The sequence below is a fragment of the Gadus chalcogrammus genome, chromosome 13 (assembly GCF_026213295.1).
Source record: "Gadus chalcogrammus isolate NIFS_2021 chromosome 13, NIFS_Gcha_1.0, whole genome shotgun sequence".
Taxonomy (NCBI): Eukaryota; Metazoa; Chordata; class Actinopteri; order Gadiformes; family Gadidae; genus Gadus; species Gadus chalcogrammus.
This window is the reverse complement of record NC_079424.1, coordinates 15,519,634-15,539,409: the sequence shown is the minus strand read 5'-3', so window position 1 is coordinate 15,539,409 and position 19,776 is coordinate 15,519,634. Positions and strand designations below refer to the sequence as shown.

Here is a 19,776-nt window from a genome sequence, read left to right as displayed (position 1 = left end):
GAGGATGGACATTAGTTTAACCAAAGTTTGATGTAAACCTGTTCTTGAATAAAGCAGAATGAATTAATATTTGGTAAACCATCAGGGGATGAATGCTTAATTTTAGTTTCTAGAAAAAGAAAAGAAGGCCATATATACTGTAAGTTATATTTTAGTAGTCAGGCAGTTTGGTATATTTGTATGTTTGGCTTTCAATGAAAAGCATGATCCCCGATTGGTCAGACGGTGGCGGTAATGCAGTGAAACGTTTTTTTGTTACCCGCAGAAAGAAGAAGAAGACGCCGGAATATACAACAAGGTTCAACTTCCTGTTTAAAAATGGCTGCGCCCTGACGAATGTCACATTACTTCAAATGCTCGTTTTAAGCGTCACGTTTGGTGTAGAATAAAACAACAGAACACCTGCAAGCACCTCTCATTCGCACATCACCCTAACAGGTAATTTGGGTACTATAAAACGCTTAAGGTTAACCTCGTAATGAGGATATGTGGACAGTGTCACGATGAACGCATCTCGCATGAGATTTCGTATTGACTTATGCTGCACCATAAATAAACATTTGTTAATGCTACTTTAATTGTCTCCTTCTCTAACACAGGGTAATTAAGCCGTCATCATGGTTCACCTATGTAAGTGTCCTTACTGCTGCAGATGAATTTGTACACACTAGGCACTAACCTGTTTGTCTCCTGAAATGTTCCATATTATTCATCCATCACTGGCTCATCAGTTCAACAGTCTTGACATTTCTTACACAAATAGGAATGTTTTTGACTGTATCTTTGGACTTGCGTGATATACCTACAAGATAAATGACAGGATTCAGAAAAATAAATAAAATATATTCTTTCTGTGGGGTTTAAAAGGGCTAGAAATAGCAGCAAGTTCGAGTTGAATAACACTTTTTAGGAGATGGTGGGCTGGTGAATAATCTTAAGAGAAAAAGCTTCCAGCATCTTACTTCCTTAACAAATATTTGAGGTCAGCAGAAGACATGAAGCAGATTACAATACATAAGTCAATATACTATACGACATGCAGAATCTCTTTTTGGCAGGATTATTCATCTAGCTGGCACAGAATTGACACAGCCTCTGGCCACATTTAAAATTTTAGAGTTATAGCTATCGTGTCATCTATTAAGCGGCGCTTGTAAAAAAAAAAACAGTAAAAGCAAAAATGAATATTGAATCGGATGGTAGGCAAGCAATATAATAGTTAAGCGGTTTAATTAACATTACCAGCCCTACTTGTTAACGTTATTTACCTTGTTAAGAGTGTTCCGTTTAGTACTTCGTTCTTACACACAGACTCGTTCATTACTTCACTAAACTGACACACTCACTACCGCTCGCTCTCCTCACACACACACACACACACACACACACACACACACACACACACACACACACACACACGGGCGCACGCGCACACACTGCCAGTGATATGCGTACGAGATAGGCCTACTTTCTCATCACAGGTCACATTACGTCTTAAATTAAATTATATCCAACCTCATCTAACCAGTAGATACAACAACACGATCTCCATTAAATCAAAACCTTATGACATGCATGCGTGGAAGGTGCAAAGGACCATTTTTGTAACTATTCATACATTTGTCACTAGGACTAGGGGAAACACATTCTGTATCCGGCATTTCAGAGAGGCAAACTTCTGTATTAATGTGAGGCCATTGCAAGCCATTGACGGCATTCCTCTTTGTCTGCAGCGTCGTCTCTGCTGAAGAAGTACCACAAGGGCTACATCGTCATCCGGCTGGCGCTCGCCGGCCACAAGCAGGCCAACCGGCCCTTCTACCGCGTGGTGGCGGCGTTCAACAAGCGGGCGCGCGACGGAAAATACATCGAGCAGCTGGGCTCCTACGACCCCCTGCCCAACGTGCACAACGAGAAGCTGGTCAGCTTCAACCTGGACCGCATCAAGTACTGGATGGGCTGCGGCGCACACCCTAGCAAGCCCGTGGCCAAGTTACTGGGTGTGTTTCCCTGTGGGAGTGCTGCGGGATGAACTATTGCTCAATGTCAATATTGTGTAACCCCCGTCTATGGGGGTATAGACAGCTGAGGGTAATCTGGATTTTGTTTGAAGAAGGGGGCAGTGGCTATATTCACCACCTACGTGGGTGCTTTCAGATTCTTTTCTTAGATTCTTGAATAGATCACGCATATTGGCACACATCGCTTTGTCTTCAATCTCTTCTCTATCAGACCCATGGCCATGCAACTGCGTGAACAGCTTTTTGTAATGGGTTGACTTTTCCAACGTATAGAGCTCATCCACACCCCACACACTAAGGTCTCGAGGAGTGCCGTGGTTACAAAACAAACAGGCTTTAAGTTTTTTTGTTTTTACACAAACCATTGACAAATAATGGAAAGCCTTATTCAAACAAGGGAGTTATTTGAGTCCGAGACACTTTCCTTATTTTTAGAGTCATTTAATTGTAGTGAGCGATGCATGACTTTCTCAGAAAAAGGTATAACCATGTTCTTGTTAATTGTTGAACAGAAAGCTACAAAAATAACCTAATCAAAATGTCGACTCTATTTTCTTGCTCAGGCCTGGCGGGCTTCTTCCCCCTGCACCCCATGACCGTAACGGAGGCCGAGCGACTAAAGGTCCAGACCACCGACTTGGCAGCCGGGGCTGAGGGGGAAGGTGTGCAGGAAGAGGAACCCAAGCAGCAGAGCGCATGAGGCTGGGAGCCAGACGCCTTCTGTGGCTCTCCATTCTGAAAGTATGAGGGCCTGAACCACACAAGGGTGATCTCTGGGGTGGAATGGATTATTTTTTTATGTTATACTTGTATATTTATGTTGCGTTTTAGAACAATGCCATGTAAAATCAGGTTACCTCTTTTACGTGACTTGATTAAAATGGTACAATATGATCCCACGGATGTCATCACAACTGTTTTATTGAATGTTTGATAAGAAACCTGATTATTTGGTTGGATTTTTGCCTGTTTATTTAGATATGGGTACAAGGCAAGCAAAACAAAAGTGAGGTCTTCACTCTTTGGAGTTGTATCTCTACATACTTCTTGCAGTGATTGATTTGAGCCAAAAGATAAGCTGATCAATAATGTAAACATCGAAGAGTTTATCATTTGATGTTTAAGAAAATAATTTGAAACAAAATGTTTAATAATAGGAGACATGAAAGTGATACTTTTGAGTAATTTGCCAAACAAAGTGAGTAATGATCCAGATGACTTGACAGGTTTGGCAGAAAACCGTGTTCTCCACCCTCCATTAACATGCCACTGGAGAAGCAATTCATGAGAGATCAAGGGTATTTTCAAACTTAGAAAAACTAATTTTTTGCAAAGATATTTCAATCATTTTACAATGCAGTACAGCCCTGGCCAACAAAGCAGCTATACAGTTTCAAACAACATCCAACCAAAAATCAAATTACATTCCGTGTCTAAAGCAAAAGTACTTTATAACGATGTTTACTTTGTGAAGATAGTCTTTGATCACAAAGAACAATTAAATTTGTGTATCAAACTGAGGCGTTCCTTCTTATGTATGATATATAACACAGTACTGTGAATGGATGATTCATGTAAAGCAAAATAACGCAAAATATGTTTTTTAGAATGTAGAGTATGTCTACAATATAGAAACCATCAAGTTTAAGTAGCTCAAAATAGGACTTATAAAGTGGACATCAATAAAAGCACTTTCCAAATGTCCTTTATGGCAATGGTAGCATTACAGCTGAGTAGAAAAATATGAACAGCATAATCATGTTCCATGTAGCTAAGGAATGAACCAATAGACAAATTACTATTTAAATAATCAACAAGACCATTGGAAATGTACATGGTCCCATCGGTTATTTTACTGCTTGCTCAACTTGACATTTGCTTGGACATTGACTCATGTCGGGTTCTCAATCTAACCTGTCTACGAGTCTGTAAATACTAGAGAGTTAATGTTACACCATTGATGGCCTTACTGACGAGAAAAGATCAAGAGTGTACCTCAGGCACACTATGTAGACAACACTCCTTTCACTGAGGTAATAGTGCTGTTGGAACTATGTATGACGACAGTGAGTCAAGGGTTTATTGTATTGCTTTAAAAAAAACCAACCTTTGTTAGAATAAATGAAAATCAGGGATACACAACTCCTCTTGTTTATTAATCTCAATCTCCTTTGCCTGCTCAAGAAGAACAGGAGTGGAAGGAATATATGCACCATGACCTTATTCTGTTAAAGGGAGTTTAAGACCCCTTGGCCACCCTGAGCTACATAACTGGCCCGAGGCTGTACAAAGAGTGCTGTTAATAAAGATAACTAAGTAAACAGTTACCTGTTATATCTCAATCTGACAGATCATATCATATCCCCGGAATACTGGTTTACTGTTTATCTAACATAATTAGACATACACACCCAAAACAAACAAATGGAGAATACATGCATTGCACACACACCCAACCAAACCCCAACCCCAACCCTCACATCAAGGTGTGGGAGTCGACCTTGGCACATGACAAGGTCCCGTCATCGTTGTGCTTTGTTCAAGGTGTTTACCGCTCCAGTCTCCCCTGATCCCAACCTCAGCCTCACACACAAACCTTGATGCCTCAAAACTCACATCAAGAGAGAGTATAGCACACAACAACCAGCAGCATTATCTCCCTGACAGGCATTAGATATAGAGAACATTAGATACATGGTATATGGTAAGGCTGTTGGAACTTAACCAGCCTACTGAAAAGTATCAAGTACGTTTCGGATTTGTTGTGAGGATAGAGGATGGATGGACGTTGAAACAATCTGATAATTAATTTGTGAGGCAGATTTAACGATTGCTCACATTGCAATATGAAGAAGTGGATTCCCTCTTGGATCTTCCATTGGAAGAAAATCTCTGTCACTGTTATACTCGTTGCGGTGACAATTATAACAGTTGCTGCATCAGTGGTTTTCGTTCACGGAGAGAGAGGTAAGATTATTAATTATTTTAAGCGATTATGTATATATATATATATATACATTTTCGAAATGAATGTTAGATATTTAATGTAAATATGCAAAAGATTTGAAGAAGGGAAATAAAAAGCAGATAATAAATCCGAAACCAGCGTCAACCTAGTATCCAAAGACCTTACAGTGTTGGCATTTAATTGATAGTTGGAATGGTTAACATAAGTAAATGGATGTTCATGTATATTAATATTGGATGAGCATGACTAATTAGCCATTAAAGGGATATGCCAAGATATTTGTTTATTTGAGTTTGCCTGTCTGATCAATTTCAAATTCATCATTGTGCGTCCAGAAAGGGGGTAGGCTGGGAAAGCATTTGCTTTCAGTAAGCTGCTTCCATTGACTTGCAGATTTACAGTAGCTTAGATCAGGGTCATGTGAGGGTAAAACTTACATTTGTTGTTCTGAATGATTATGCTTATTAAAAACGAATGCCAGCAACAATACAACGAGACAGAAGTTTGGCTACAAACATAGTAAATATACGGTATTTTCAGCACTGGGATTATTAGGTTACATGTGATGCGCGGTTGACAGAACGAGACTGCCTAGCCAGGAGCAACTGATAACACCATCTCATCACAGGTAGCCTAATAATCTAAGTGCCAAAAACAGTGTATGCAAGTTTTCGGAAGCCAATTCTAATCCAGTGAATTTACAGAAAACTTGGCTTACACCTTGAATATTTAGCCATATCAGGCAAGAAATTATGACTCAAACCAAAAAAACTGACCCACTTTCTAATTCTAATTTACTGCAGGAGGTACAAGCACAGCACCGCGTAGTTCTACCGTGAATGCAACCAAACTCAACGAAACTGAATCTTTGACTTCAGAGAAAATCTTAAGAACCAAGACAGACAGAAAACCCCCGGATAACACCGGTTCAACTTCTCAGACAATTGACAATACAGAGTTTACATCTTCTAAAGATGTGAAGATAACACCATCAATGCAAACAATGGCAATGGCGGGACATAAAACAGGAACTGATGCAATAATTACAGCAATGACTTCATTCAGCAGTTCTACAAAAACTTCCCCAATAAATAATATAGATTCCACAAAAGAAGAACCACGAAAAAAAACAGCAGTAAAAAATGATTCTGCAGCCTCACAATCTTCCTCAACAGCAGTTGATTCATTACAAACATCTGTAGTTAAAACAACAAACAAAACTGAATATACTGATTCAACAAATGTGACTATGACATCAGCAGTACATATGACAACACATACATCTGAAATAGGATCAGATAAAACAACAAACATGACATCATTTAGCAGTTCTCAAACATCTTCCACGGTAGATAATACTTATTCTACAACGGAACAACCGCAAACAACATCAATCATTACAAATGAATCTGAGGATTCCTCATTTTCTTCAACGACAGTTGATTCATCAGAGACGTCAACTATTCAGACAGCAGACAATACTGAATCTACAGATTCTAAAGATGTGACCATAACAACACCATTGGCAGCCATGACAACACAAATATCTGAAACAGGAACCAATAAAACAAGTACAGTTCTGACTTCATTCAGCAGTTCTCCATCATCTTCCAATGCAGATCATATTAGTTCCACAAAAGAAGAACCACAAACAACATCACTAGTTACAAATAAACCGGCAGAATCTTCATCGCCTTCCACAGCAGCTGATTCATCACAATCTTCTAGTGTTCAAACACCAGACAGTAAAGAAGCTACTGCTTTTACAGATGTGACTAGGACATCAGCAACAAAGATGATAACTATGAAATCTGGAAAAGAAACTGATGCAACAAGTAGAATTGTGACATCATTCAGCAGTTCTCCATCATCTACCACTGCAGATAATATTGGTTCCACAACCGAAGAACCACAAACAACATCACTAGTTACAAATGGACCATCAGAAACTTTTTCTTCTACTACTGCAGTTTATTCATCACAAACTTCTTCTGTTCCAACAACAGATAATAGAGAATCTACTACTTCTACAAATGTGAGCATGACATCTGAATCAAAGATGACAACTATGAAATCTGTAACAGGAAATGATAAGGAAAGTACTGTAAGGACTTCATTCAGCGGTTCTACCTCATCTTCCACTGCAGATAATAATAGTTTAACAACCGAAGAACCAAAAACAACATCACTAGTTACAAATGATCCGGGAGAATCTTCATCTTCTACAACTTCACTTGATTCATCACAAACTCCTACCATTTTAACAACAGACAGTAGAGAATCTACTGCTTTTAAAGGCGTGACTATCACATCAGCATCAAAGATGACAACTATGAAAACTGTAACAGGAACTGATATAAAAAGTTCAGTTGTGACTACAGTCAGCAGTTCTCCATCATCTTCCACCTCAGAAAATATTGGTTCCACGACAGACGATCCACAAACAACATCACTAGTTACAAATGATCCGGCAGAATCTTTATCTTCTTCAACTGCAGTTGATTCATCACAAACTTCTTCTGTTCCAACAACAGACAATAGAGAATCTACTGCTACTACAAATGTGACCATGACATCTGAATCAAAGATGACAACTATGAAATCTGTAACAGGAACTGATACCAAAAGTACAATAAGGACTTCATTCAGCGGTTCTACCTCATCTTCCACTGCAGATAATAATAGTTTAACAACCGAAGAACCACAAACATCATCACTAGTTACAAATGATCCGGCAGAATCTTCATCTTCTACAACTTCACTTGATTCATCCCAAACTCCTACCATTTTAACAACAGACAGTAGAGAATCTACTGCTTTTAAAGACGTGACTATCACATCAGCATCAAAGATGACAACTATGAAATCTGTAACAGGAACTGAACCGAAAAGTACATTTGTGACTTCAGTCAGCAGTTTTCCATCATCTTCCACCTCAGAAAATATTGGTTCCACGACAGACGATCCACAAACAAAATCACTAGTTACAAATGATCCGGCAGAATCGTTATCTCCTTCAACTACAGTGGATTCATCACAAACTTCTTCTGTTCCAACAACAGACAGTAGAGAATCTACTGCTTCTACAAATGTGACCATGACATCTGAATCAAAGATGACAACTATGAAATCTGTAACAGGAACTGATACGAAAATTACAGTTGTGACTTCAGTCAGCAGTGCTCAATCATCTTCCACTGCAGATAATATTGGTTCCACAACAGAAAAAACATCACTAGTTACAAATGAACCAGCAGAATCTTCATCTCCGTCCACAGCAGCTGTTTCATCACAAACTCCTGACATTTCAACAACAGACAATAGAGAATCTCGTGCTTCAACAGACGTGACTATCACATCAGCATCAAAGAAGACAACTACCAAATCTGAAACAGGTATTTATGCAACAAGTACAGGAAGGAATTCATTAAGCGTTTCTACCTCATCTTCCACTGCAGATATAAATAGTTCAACAACCGAAGAACCACAAACAACATCACTAGTTACAAATGATCCGGCAGAATCTTCATCTTCTACAACTTCACTTGATTCATCACAAACTCCTACCATTTTAACAACAGACAGTAGAGAATCTACTGCTTTTAAAGACTTGACTATCACATCAGCATCAAAGATGACAACTATGAAATCTGTAACAGGAACTGATACGAAAAGTACATTTGTGACTTCAGTCAGCAGTTTTCCATCATCTTCCACCTCAGAAAATATTGGTTCCATGACAGACGAACCACAAACAACATCACTAGTTACAAATGATCCGGCAGAATCTTTATCTTCTTCAACTGCAGTTGATTCATCAAAAACTTCTTCTGTTCCAACAACAGACAATAGAGAATCTACTGCTACTACAAATGTGACCATGACATCTGAATCAAAGATGACAACTATGAAATCTGTAACAGGAACTGATACGAAAAGTACAATAAGGACTTCATTCAGCGGTTCTACCTCATCTTCCACTGCAGATAATAATAGTTCAACAACCGAAGAACCACAAACAACATCACTAGTTACAAGTGAACCTGCAGAATCTTCATCTTCTACAACTTCACTTGATTCATCACAAACACCTACCATTTTAACAACAGACAGTAGAGAATCTACTGCTTCTATAGACGTTACTATCACATCAGCATCAAAGATGACAACTATGAAATCTGTAACAGGAACTGATATAAAAAGTTCAGTTGTGACTTCAGTCAGCAGTTCTCCATCATCTTCCACCTCAGAAAATAATGGTTCCACGACAAACGATCCACAAACAGCATCACTAGTTACAAATGATCCGGCAGAATCGTTATCTCCTTCAACTGCAGTTGATTCATCACAAACTTCTTCTGCTCCAACAACAGACAATAGAGAATCTACTGCATCTACAAATGTGACCATGACATCTGAATCAAAGATGACAACTATGAAATCTGTAACAGGAACTGTTACGAAAAGTACAGTTGTGACTTCAGTCAGCAGTGCTCAATCATCTTCAACTGCAGATAATATTGGTTCCACAACAGAAAAAACACAAAAAACATCACTAGTTACAAATGAACCAGCAGAATCTTCATCTCCTTCCACAGCAGCTGTTTCATCAAAAACTCCTGCCATTTCAACAACAGACAATAGAGAATCTCCTGCTTCAACAGACGTGACTATCACGTCAGCATCAAAGATGGCAACTACCAAATCTGAAACAGGTACTTATGCAACAAGTACAGGAAGGACTTCATACAGCGTATCTACCTCATCTTCCACTGCAGATAATAATAGTTCAACAACCAAAGAACCACAAACAACATCACTAGTTACAAATGATCCGGCAGAATCGTCATCTTCTACAACTTCACTTGATTTATCACAAACTCCTACCATTTTAACAACAGACAGTAGAGAATCGACTGCTTCTATAGACGTTACTATCACATCAGCATCAAAGATGACAACCATGAAATCTGTAACAGGAACAGATACGAAAAGTACATTTGTGACTCCAGTCAGCAGTTCTCCCTCATCTTCCACTGCAGAAAATAATGGTTCCATGACAGATGGACCACAAACACCATCACTAGTTACAAAAAATCCGGCAGAATATTTATCTTCTCCAACTGCAGTTGATTCATCACAAAATTCTTCTGTTCCAACAACAGACAATAGGGAATCTACTGCTTCTACAAATGTGACCATGACATCTGAATCAAAGATGACAACTATGAAATCTGAAACAGGAACTGCTACGAAAAGTACATTTGTGACTTCAGTCAGCAGTTCTCCATCATCTTCCACTGCAGAAAGTAATGGTTCCATGACAAATGAACCACAAACAACATCACTAGTTACAAATGATCAGGCAGAATCTTTATCTTCTTCAACTGCAGTTGAATCATCACAAACTTCTTCTGTTCCAACAACATACAATAGAGAATCTACTGCTGCTACAAATGTGACCATGACATCTGAATCAAAGATGACAACTATGAAATCTGTAACAGGAACTGATACGAAAACTACAGTTGTGACTTCAGTAAGCAGTGCTCAATCATCTTCCACTGCAGATAATATTGGTTCCACAACAGAAAAAACACACAAAACATCACTAGTTACAAATGAACAAGCAGAATCTTCATCTCCGTCCACAGCAGCTGTTTCATCACAAACTCCTGCCATTTCAACAACAGACAATAGAGAATCTCCTGCTTCAACAGACGTGACTATCACGTCAGCATCAAAGATGACAACTACCAAATCTGAAACAGATACTTATGCAACAAGTACAGGAAGGACTTCATTAAGCGTTTCTACCTCATCTTCCACTGCAGATAACAATAGTTCAACAACCGAAGAACCACAAACAACATCACTAGTTACAAGTGAACCTGCAGAATCTTCATCTCCTACAACTTCTATTGTTTCATCACAAACTCCCACCAATTTAACAACAGACAGTAGAGAATCGACTGCTTCTATAGACGTTACTATCACCTCAGCATCAAAGATGACAACCATGAAATCTGTAACAGGAACAGAAACGAAAAATACAGTTGTGACTTCAGTCAGCAGTTCTCAATCATCTTCCACTGCAGAAAATAATGGTTCCATGACAGATGAACCACCAACAACATCACTAGTTACAAATGATCAGGCAGAATCTTTATCTTCTTCAACTGCAGGGGATTCATCACAAACTTCTTCTGTTCCAACGACAGACAATAGAGAATCTACTGCTTCTACAAATGTGACCATGCCATCTGAATCAAAAAGGACAACTACGAATTCTGAAACAGGTACTCATGGAATAAGTACAGCAAGGACTTCATTCAGCAGTTCTACACCGATTTCCACTGCAGATAATATTAGTTCAATGACAGACAAACCACAAACAACATCACTAGTTACAAATGATCAGGCAGAATCTTCATCTCCGTCCACAGCAGCTGTTTCATCACAAACTCCTGCCATTTCAACAACGGACAATAGAGAATCTCCTGCTTCAACGGACGTGACTATCACATCAGCATCAAAGATGACAACTACCAAATCTGAAACAGATACTTATGCAACAAGTACAGGAAGGACTTCATTCAGCGTTTCTACCTCATCTTTCACTGCAGATAATAATAGTTCAACAAAGGAAGAACCAAAAACAACATCACTAGTTACAAGTGAACCTGCAGAGTCTTCATCTTCTACAACTTCACTTGATTCATCACAAACTCCTACCAATTTAACAACCGACAGTAGAGAATCGACTGCTTCTATAGACGTTACTATCACATCAGCATCAAAGATGACAACTATGAAATCGGTAACAGGTACAGATACGAAAAGTACATTTGTGACTCCAGTCAGCAGTTCTCCCTCATCTTCCACTGCAGAAAATAATGGTTCCATGACAGATGGACCACAAACACCATCACTAGTTACAAATGATCCGGCAGAATCTTTATCTTCTACAACTGCAGTTGATTCATCACAAAATTCTTCTGTTCCAACAACAGACAATAGGGAATCTACTGCTTCTACAAATGTGACCATGACATCTGAATCAAAGATGACAACTATGAAATCTGTAACAGGAACTGCTACGAAAAGTACATTTGTGACTTCATTCAGCAGTTCTCCATCATCTTCCACTGCAGAAAATAATGGTTCCATGACAAATGAACCACAAACAAAATCACTAGTTACAAATGATCAGGCAGAATCTTTATCGTCTTCAACTGCAGTTGATTCATCACAAACTTCTTCTGTTCCAACAACAGTCAATAGAGAATCTACTGCTACCACAAATGTGACCATGACATCTGAATCAAAGATGACAACTATGAAATCTGTAACAGGAACTGATACGAAAACTACAGTTGTGACTTCAGTCATCAGTGCTCAATCATCTTCCACTGAAGATAATATTGGTTCCACAACAGAAAAAACACAAAAAACATCACTAGTTACAAATGAACCAGCAGAATCTTCATCTCCGTCCACAGCAGCTGTTTCATCACAAACTCCTGCCATTTCAACAACGGACAATAGAGAATCTACTGCTTCTACAAATGTGACCATGCCATCTGAATCAAAAAGGACAACTACGAATTCTGAAACAGGTACTCATGGAATAAGTACAGCAAGGACTTCATTCAGCAGTTCTACACCGATTTCCACTGCAGATAATATTAGTTCAATGACAGACAAACCACAAACAACATCACTAGTTACAAATGATCAGTCAGAATCTTCATCTCCGTCCACAGCAGCTGTTTCATCACAAACTCCTGCCATTTCAACAACGGACAATAGAGAATCTCCTGCTTCAACAGACGTGACTATCACATCAGCATCAAAGATGACAACTACCAAATCTGAAACAGATACTTATGCAACAAGTACAGGAAGGACTTCATTCAGCGTTTCTACCTCATCTTTCACTGCAGATAATAATAGTTCAACAAAGGAAGAACCAAAAACAACATCACTAGTTACAAGTGAACCTGCAGAGTCTTCATCTTCTACAACTTCACTTGATTCATCACAAACTCCTACCAATTTAACAACCGACAGTAGAGAATCGACTGCTTCTATAGACGTTACTATCACATCAGCATCAAAGATGACAACTATGAAATCGGTAACAGGTACAGATACGAAAAGTACATTTGTGACTCCAGTCAGCAGTTCTCCCTCATCTTCCACTGCAGAAAATAATGGTTCCATGACAGATGGACCACAAACACCATCACTAGTTACAAATGATCCGGCAGAATCTTTATCTTCTACAACTGCAGTTGATTCATCACAAAATTCTTCTGTTCCAACAACAGACAATAGGGAATCTACTGCTTCTACAAATGTGACCATGACATCTGAATCAAAGATGACAACTATGAAATCTGTAACAGGAACTGCTACGAAAAGTACATTTGTGACTTCATTCAGCAGTTCTCCATCATCTTCCACTGCAGAAAATAATGGTTCCATGACAAATGAACCACAAACAACATCACTAGTTACAAATGATCAGGCAGAATCTTTATCGTCTTCAACTGCAGTTGATTCATCACAAACTTCTTCTGTTCCAACGACGGACAATGGAGAATCTACTGCTACTACAAATGTGACCATGACATCTGAATCAAAGATGACAACTATGAAATCTGTAACAGGAACTGATACGAAAACTACAGTTGTGACTTCAGTCAGCAGTGCTCAATCATCTTCCACTGCAGATAATATTGGTTCCACAACAGAAAAAACACAAAAAACATCACTAGTTACAAATGAACCAGCAGAATCTTCATCTCCGTCCACAGCAGTTGTTTCATCACAAACTCCTGCCATTTCAACAACAGACAATAGAGAATCTCCTGCTTCAACAGACGTGACTATCACATCAGCATCAAAGATGACAACTACCAAATCTGAAACAGATACTTATGCAACAAGTACAGGAAGGACTGCATTCAGCGTTTCTACCTCATCTTTCACTGCAGATAATAATAGTTCAACAACGGAAGAACCAAAAACAACATCACTAGTTACAAGTGAACCTGCAGAGTCTTCATCTTCTACAACTTCACTTGATTCATCACAAACTCCTACCAATTTAACAACCAACAGTAGAGAATCGACTGCTTCAATAGACGTTACTATCACATCAGCATCAAAGATGACAACTATGAAATCGGTAACAGGAACAGATACGAAAAGTACATTTGTGACTCCAGTCAGCAGTTCTCCCTCATCTTCCACTGCAGAAAATAATGGTTCCATGACAGATGGACCACAAACACCATCACTAGTTACAAATGATCCGGCAGAATCTTTATCTTCTACAACTGCAGTTGATTCATCACAAAATTCTTCTGTTCCAACTACAGACAATAGGGAATCTACTGCTTCTACAAATGTGACCATGACATCTGAATCAAAGATGACAACTATGAAATCTGTAACAGGAACTGCTACGAAAAGTACATTTGTGACTTCATTCAGCAGTTCTCCATCATCTTCCACTGCAGAAAATAATGGTTCCATGACAAATGAACCACAAACAACATCACTAGTTACAAATGATCAGGCAGAATCTTTATCGTCTTCAACTGCAGTTGATTCATCACAAACTTCTTCTGTTCCAACGACAGACAATAGAGAATCTACTGCTACTAGAAATGTGACCATGACATCTGAATCAAAGATGACAACTATGAAATCTGTAACAGGAACTGATACGAAATCTACAGTTGTGACTTCAGTCAGCAGTGCTCAATCATCTTCCACTGCAGATAATATTGGTTCCACAACAGAAAAAACACAAAAAACATCACTGGTTACAAATGAACCAGCAGAATCTTCATCTCCGTCCACAGCACCTGTTTCATCACAAACTCCTGCCATTTCAACAACAGACAATAGAGAATCTCCTGCTTCAACAGACGTGACTATCACATCAGCATCAAAGATGACAACTACCAAATCTGAAACAGATACTTATGCAACAAGTACAGGAAGGACTTCATTCAGCGTTTCTACCTCATCTTCCACTGCAGATAACAATAGTTCAACAACCGAAGAACCACAAACAACATCACTAGTTACAAGTGAACCTGCAGAGTCTTCATCTTCTACAACTTCACTTGATTCATCACAAACTCCTACCAATTTAACAACCGACAGTAGAGAATCGACTGCTTCTATAGACGTTACTATCACATCAGCATCAAAGATGACAACTATGAAATCGGTAACAGGAACAGATACGAAAAGTACATTTGTGACTCCAGTCAGCAGTTCTCCCTCATCTTCCACTGCAGAAAATAATGGTTCCATGACAGATGGACCACAAACACCATCACTAGTTACAAAAAATCCGGCAGAATCTTTATCTTCTCCAACTGCAGTTGATTCATCACAAAATTCTTCTGTTCCAACAACAGACAATAGGGAATCTACTGCTTCTACAAATGTGACCATGACATCTGAATCAAAGATGACAACCATGAAATCTGTGACAGGAACTGCTACGAAAAGTACATTTGTCACTTCAGTCAGCAGTTCTCCATCATCTTCCACTGCAGAAAATAATGGTTCCATGACAAATGAACCACAAACAACATCACTAGTTACAAATGATCAGGCAGAATCTTTATCTTCTTCAACTGCAGTTGAATCATCACAAACTTCTTCTGTTCCAACAACAGACAATAGAGAATCTACTGCTGCTACAAATGTGACCATGACATCTGAATCAAAGATGACAACTATGAAATCTGTAACAGGAACTGATACGAAAACTACAGTTGTGACTTCAGTAAGCAGTGCTCAATCATCTTCCACTGCAGATAATATTGGTTCCACAACAGAAAAAACACACAAAACATCACTAGTTACAAATGAACAAGCAGAATCTTCATCTCCGTCCACAGCAGCTGTTTCATCACAAACTCCTGCCATTTCAACAACAGACAATAGAGAATCTCCTGCTTCAACAGACGTGACTATCACGTCAGCATCAAAGATGACAACTACCAAATCTGGAACAGATACTTATGCAACAAGTACAGGAAGGACTTCATTCAGCGTTTCTACCTCATCTTCCACTGCAGATAACAATAGTTCAACAACCGAAGAACCACAAACAACATCACTAGTTACAAGTGAACCTGCAGAATCTTCATCTCCTACAACTTCAATTGTTTCATCACAAACTCCCACCAATTTAACAACAGACAGTAGAGAATCGACTGCTTCTATAGACGTTACTATCACCTCAGCATCAAAGATGACAACCATGAAATCTGTAACAGGAACAGAAACGAAAAGTACAGTTGTGACTTCAGTCAGCAGTTCTCCATCATCTTCCACTGCAGAAAATAATGGTTCCATGACAGATGAACCACCAACAACATCACTAGTTACAAATGATCAGGCAGAATCTTTATCTTCTTCAACTGCAGGGGATTCATCACAAACTTCTTCTGTTCCAACGACAGACAATAGAGAATCTACTGCTTCTACAAATGTGACCATGCCATCTGAATCAAAAAGGACAACTACGAATTCTGAAACAGGTACTCATGGAATAAGTACAGCAAGGACTTCATTCAGCAGTTCTACACCGATTTCCACTGCAGATAATATTAGTTCAATGACAGACAAACCACAAACAACATCACTAGTTACAAATGATCAGGCAGAATCTTCATCTCCGTCCACAGCAGCTGTTTCATCACAAACTCCTGCCATTTCAACAACGGACAATAGAGAATCTCCTGCTTCAACAGACGTGACTATCACATCAGCATCAAAGATGACAACTACCAAATCTGAAACAGATACTTATGCAACAAGTACAGGAAGGACTTCATTCAGCGTTTCTACCTCATCTTTCACTGCAGATAATAATAGTTCAACAAAGGAAGAACCACAAACAACATCACTAGTTACAAGTGAACCTGCAGAGTCTTCATCTTCTACAACTTCACTTGATTCATCACAAACTCCTACCAATTTAACAACCGACAGTAGAGAATCGACTGCTTCTATAGACGTTACTATCACATCAGCATCAAAGATGACAACTATGAAATCGGTAACAGGTACAGATACGAAAAGTACATTTGTGACTCCAGTCAGCAGTTCTCCCTCATCTTCCACTGCAGAAAATAATGGTTCCATGACAGATGGACCACAAACACCATCACTAGTTACAAATGATCCGGCAGAATCTTTATCTTCCACAACTGCAGTTGATTCATCACAAAATTCTTCTGTTCCAACAACAGACAATAGGGAATCTACTGCTTCTACAAATGTGACCATGACATCTGAATCAAAGATGACAACTATGAAATCTGTAACAGGAACTGCTACGAAAAGTACATTTGTGACTTCATTCAGCAGTTCTCCATCATCTTCCACGGCAGAAAATAATGGTTCCATGACAAATGAACCACAAACAACATCACTAGTTACAAATGATCAGGCAGAATCTTTATCGTCTTCAACTGCAGTTGATTCATCACAAACTTCTTCTGTTCCAACAACAGACAATAGAGAATCTACTGCTACCACAAATGTGACCATGAAATCTGAATCAAAGATGACAACTATGAAATCTGTAACAGGAACTGATACGAAAACTACAGTTGTGACTTCAGTCATCAGTGCTCAATCATCTTCCACTGAAGATAATATTGGTTCCACAACAGAAAAAACACAAAAAACATCACTAGTTACAAATGAACCAGCAGAATCTTCATCTCCGTCCACAGCAGCTGTTTCATCACAAACTCCTGCCATTTCAACAACGGACAATAGAGAATCTCCTGCTTCAACAGACGTGACTATCACATCAGCATCAAAGATGACAACTACCAAATCTGAAACAGATACTTATGCAACAAGTACAGGAAGGACTTCATTCAGCGTTTCTACCTCATCTTTCACTGCAGATAATAATAGTTCAACAACTGAAAAACCACAAACAACATCACTAGTTACAAGTGAACCTGCAGAGTCTTCATCTTCTACAACTTCACTTGATTCATCACAAACTCCTACCAATTTAACAACAGACAGTAGAGAATCGACTGCTTCTATAGACGTTACTATCACATCAGCATCAAAGATGACAACTATGAAATCGGTAACAGGTACAGATACAAAAAGTACATTTGTGACTCCAGTCAGCAGTTCTCCCTCATCTTCCACTGCAGAAAATAATGGTTCCATGACAGATGGACCACAAACACCATCACTAGTTACAAATGATCCGGCAGAATCTTTATCTTCCACAACTGCAGTTGATTCATCACAAAATTCTTCTGTTCCAACAACAGACAATAGGGAATCTACTGCTTCTACAAATGTGACCATGACATCTGAATCAAAGATGACAACTATGAAATCTGTAACAGGAACTGCTACGAAAAGTACATTTGTGACTTCATTCAGCAGTTCTCCATCATCTTCCACGGCAGAAAATAATGGTTCCATGACAAATGAACCACAAACAACATCACTAGTTACAAATGATCAGGCAGAATCTTTATCGTCTTCAACTGCAGTTGATTCATCACAAACTTCTTCTGTTCCAACAACAGACAATAGAGAATCTACTGCTACCACAAATGTGACCATGAAATCTGAATCAAAGATGACAACTATGAAATCTGTAACAGGAACTGATACGAAAACTACAGTTGTGACTTCAGTCATCAGTGCTCAATCATCTTCCACTGAAGATAATATTGGTTCCACAACAGAAAAAACACAAAAAACATCACTAGTTACAAATGAACCAGCAGAATCTTCATCTCCGTCCACAGCAGCTGTTTCATCACAAACTCCTGCCATTTCAACAACGGACAATAGAGAATCTCCTGCTTCAACAGACGTGACTATCACATCAGCATCAAAGATGACAACTACCAAATCTGAAACAGATACTTATGCAACAAGTACAGGAAGGACTTCATTCAGCGTTTCTACCTCATCTTTCACTGCAGATAATAATAGTTCAACAACTGAAAAACCACAAACAACATCACTAGTTACAAGTGAACCTGCAGAGTCTTCATCTTCTACAACTTCACTTGATTCATCACAAACTCCTACCAATTTAACAACAGACAGTAGAGAATCGACTGCTTCTATAGACGTTACTATCACATCAGCATCAAAGATGACAACTATGAAATCGGTAACAGGAACAGATACAAAAAGTACATTTGTGACTCCAGTCAGCAGTTCTCCCTCATCTTCCACTGCAGAAAATAATGGTTCAATGACAGATGGACCACAAACACCATCACTAGTTACAAATGATCCGGCAGAATCTTTATCTTCTACAACTGCAGTTGATTCATCACAAAATTCTTCTGTTCCAACAACAGACAATAGGGAATCTACTGCTTCTACAAATGTGACCATGACATCTGAATCAAAGATGACAACTATGAAATCTGTAACAGGAACTGCTACGAAAAGTACATTTGTGACTTCATTCAGCAGTTCTCCATCATCTTCCACTGCAGAAAATAATGGTTCCATGACAAATGAACCACAAACAACATCACTAGTTACAAATGATCAGGCAGAATCTTTATCTTCTTCAACTGCAGTTGATTCATCACAAACGTCTTCTGTTCCAACAACAGACAATAGAGAATCTACTGCTACTACAAATGTGACCATGACATCTGAATCAAAGATGACAACTATGAAATCTGTAACAGGAACTGATACGAAAACTACAGTTGTGACTTCAGTCACCAG

At 38.8% G+C, this 19,776-nt stretch overlaps 1 protein-coding gene across 1 annotated transcript; it reads left to right on the top strand.

Annotated features, from left to right (window-relative positions):
• Positions 1-284: 284 nt before the first annotated feature.
• mrps16 (mitochondrial ribosomal protein S16) lies at positions 285-6,200 on the top strand. The gene is made up of 5 exons (XM_056606739.1): positions 285-438; positions 600-630; positions 1,734-2,000; positions 2,585-4,988; positions 5,793-6,200. The coding sequence occupies exons 2-4, from the start codon at positions 618-620 to the stop codon at positions 2,719-2,721; spliced, it is 417 nt and encodes a 138-aa protein (XP_056462714.1). The 5' UTR covers positions 285-438; positions 600-617; the 3' UTR covers positions 2,722-4,988; positions 5,793-6,200.
• Positions 6,201-19,776: the final 13,576 nt, after the last annotated feature.

Bases quoted from the DNA above. Each gene is read 5' to 3' on its own strand.
- mrps16 (XM_056606739.1), top strand. The intron at 2,001-2,584 runs GTGTGTTTCCCT...TTTCTTGCTCAG, and splicing joins GCCCGTGGCCAAGTTACTGG to GCCTGGCGGGCTTCTTCCCC.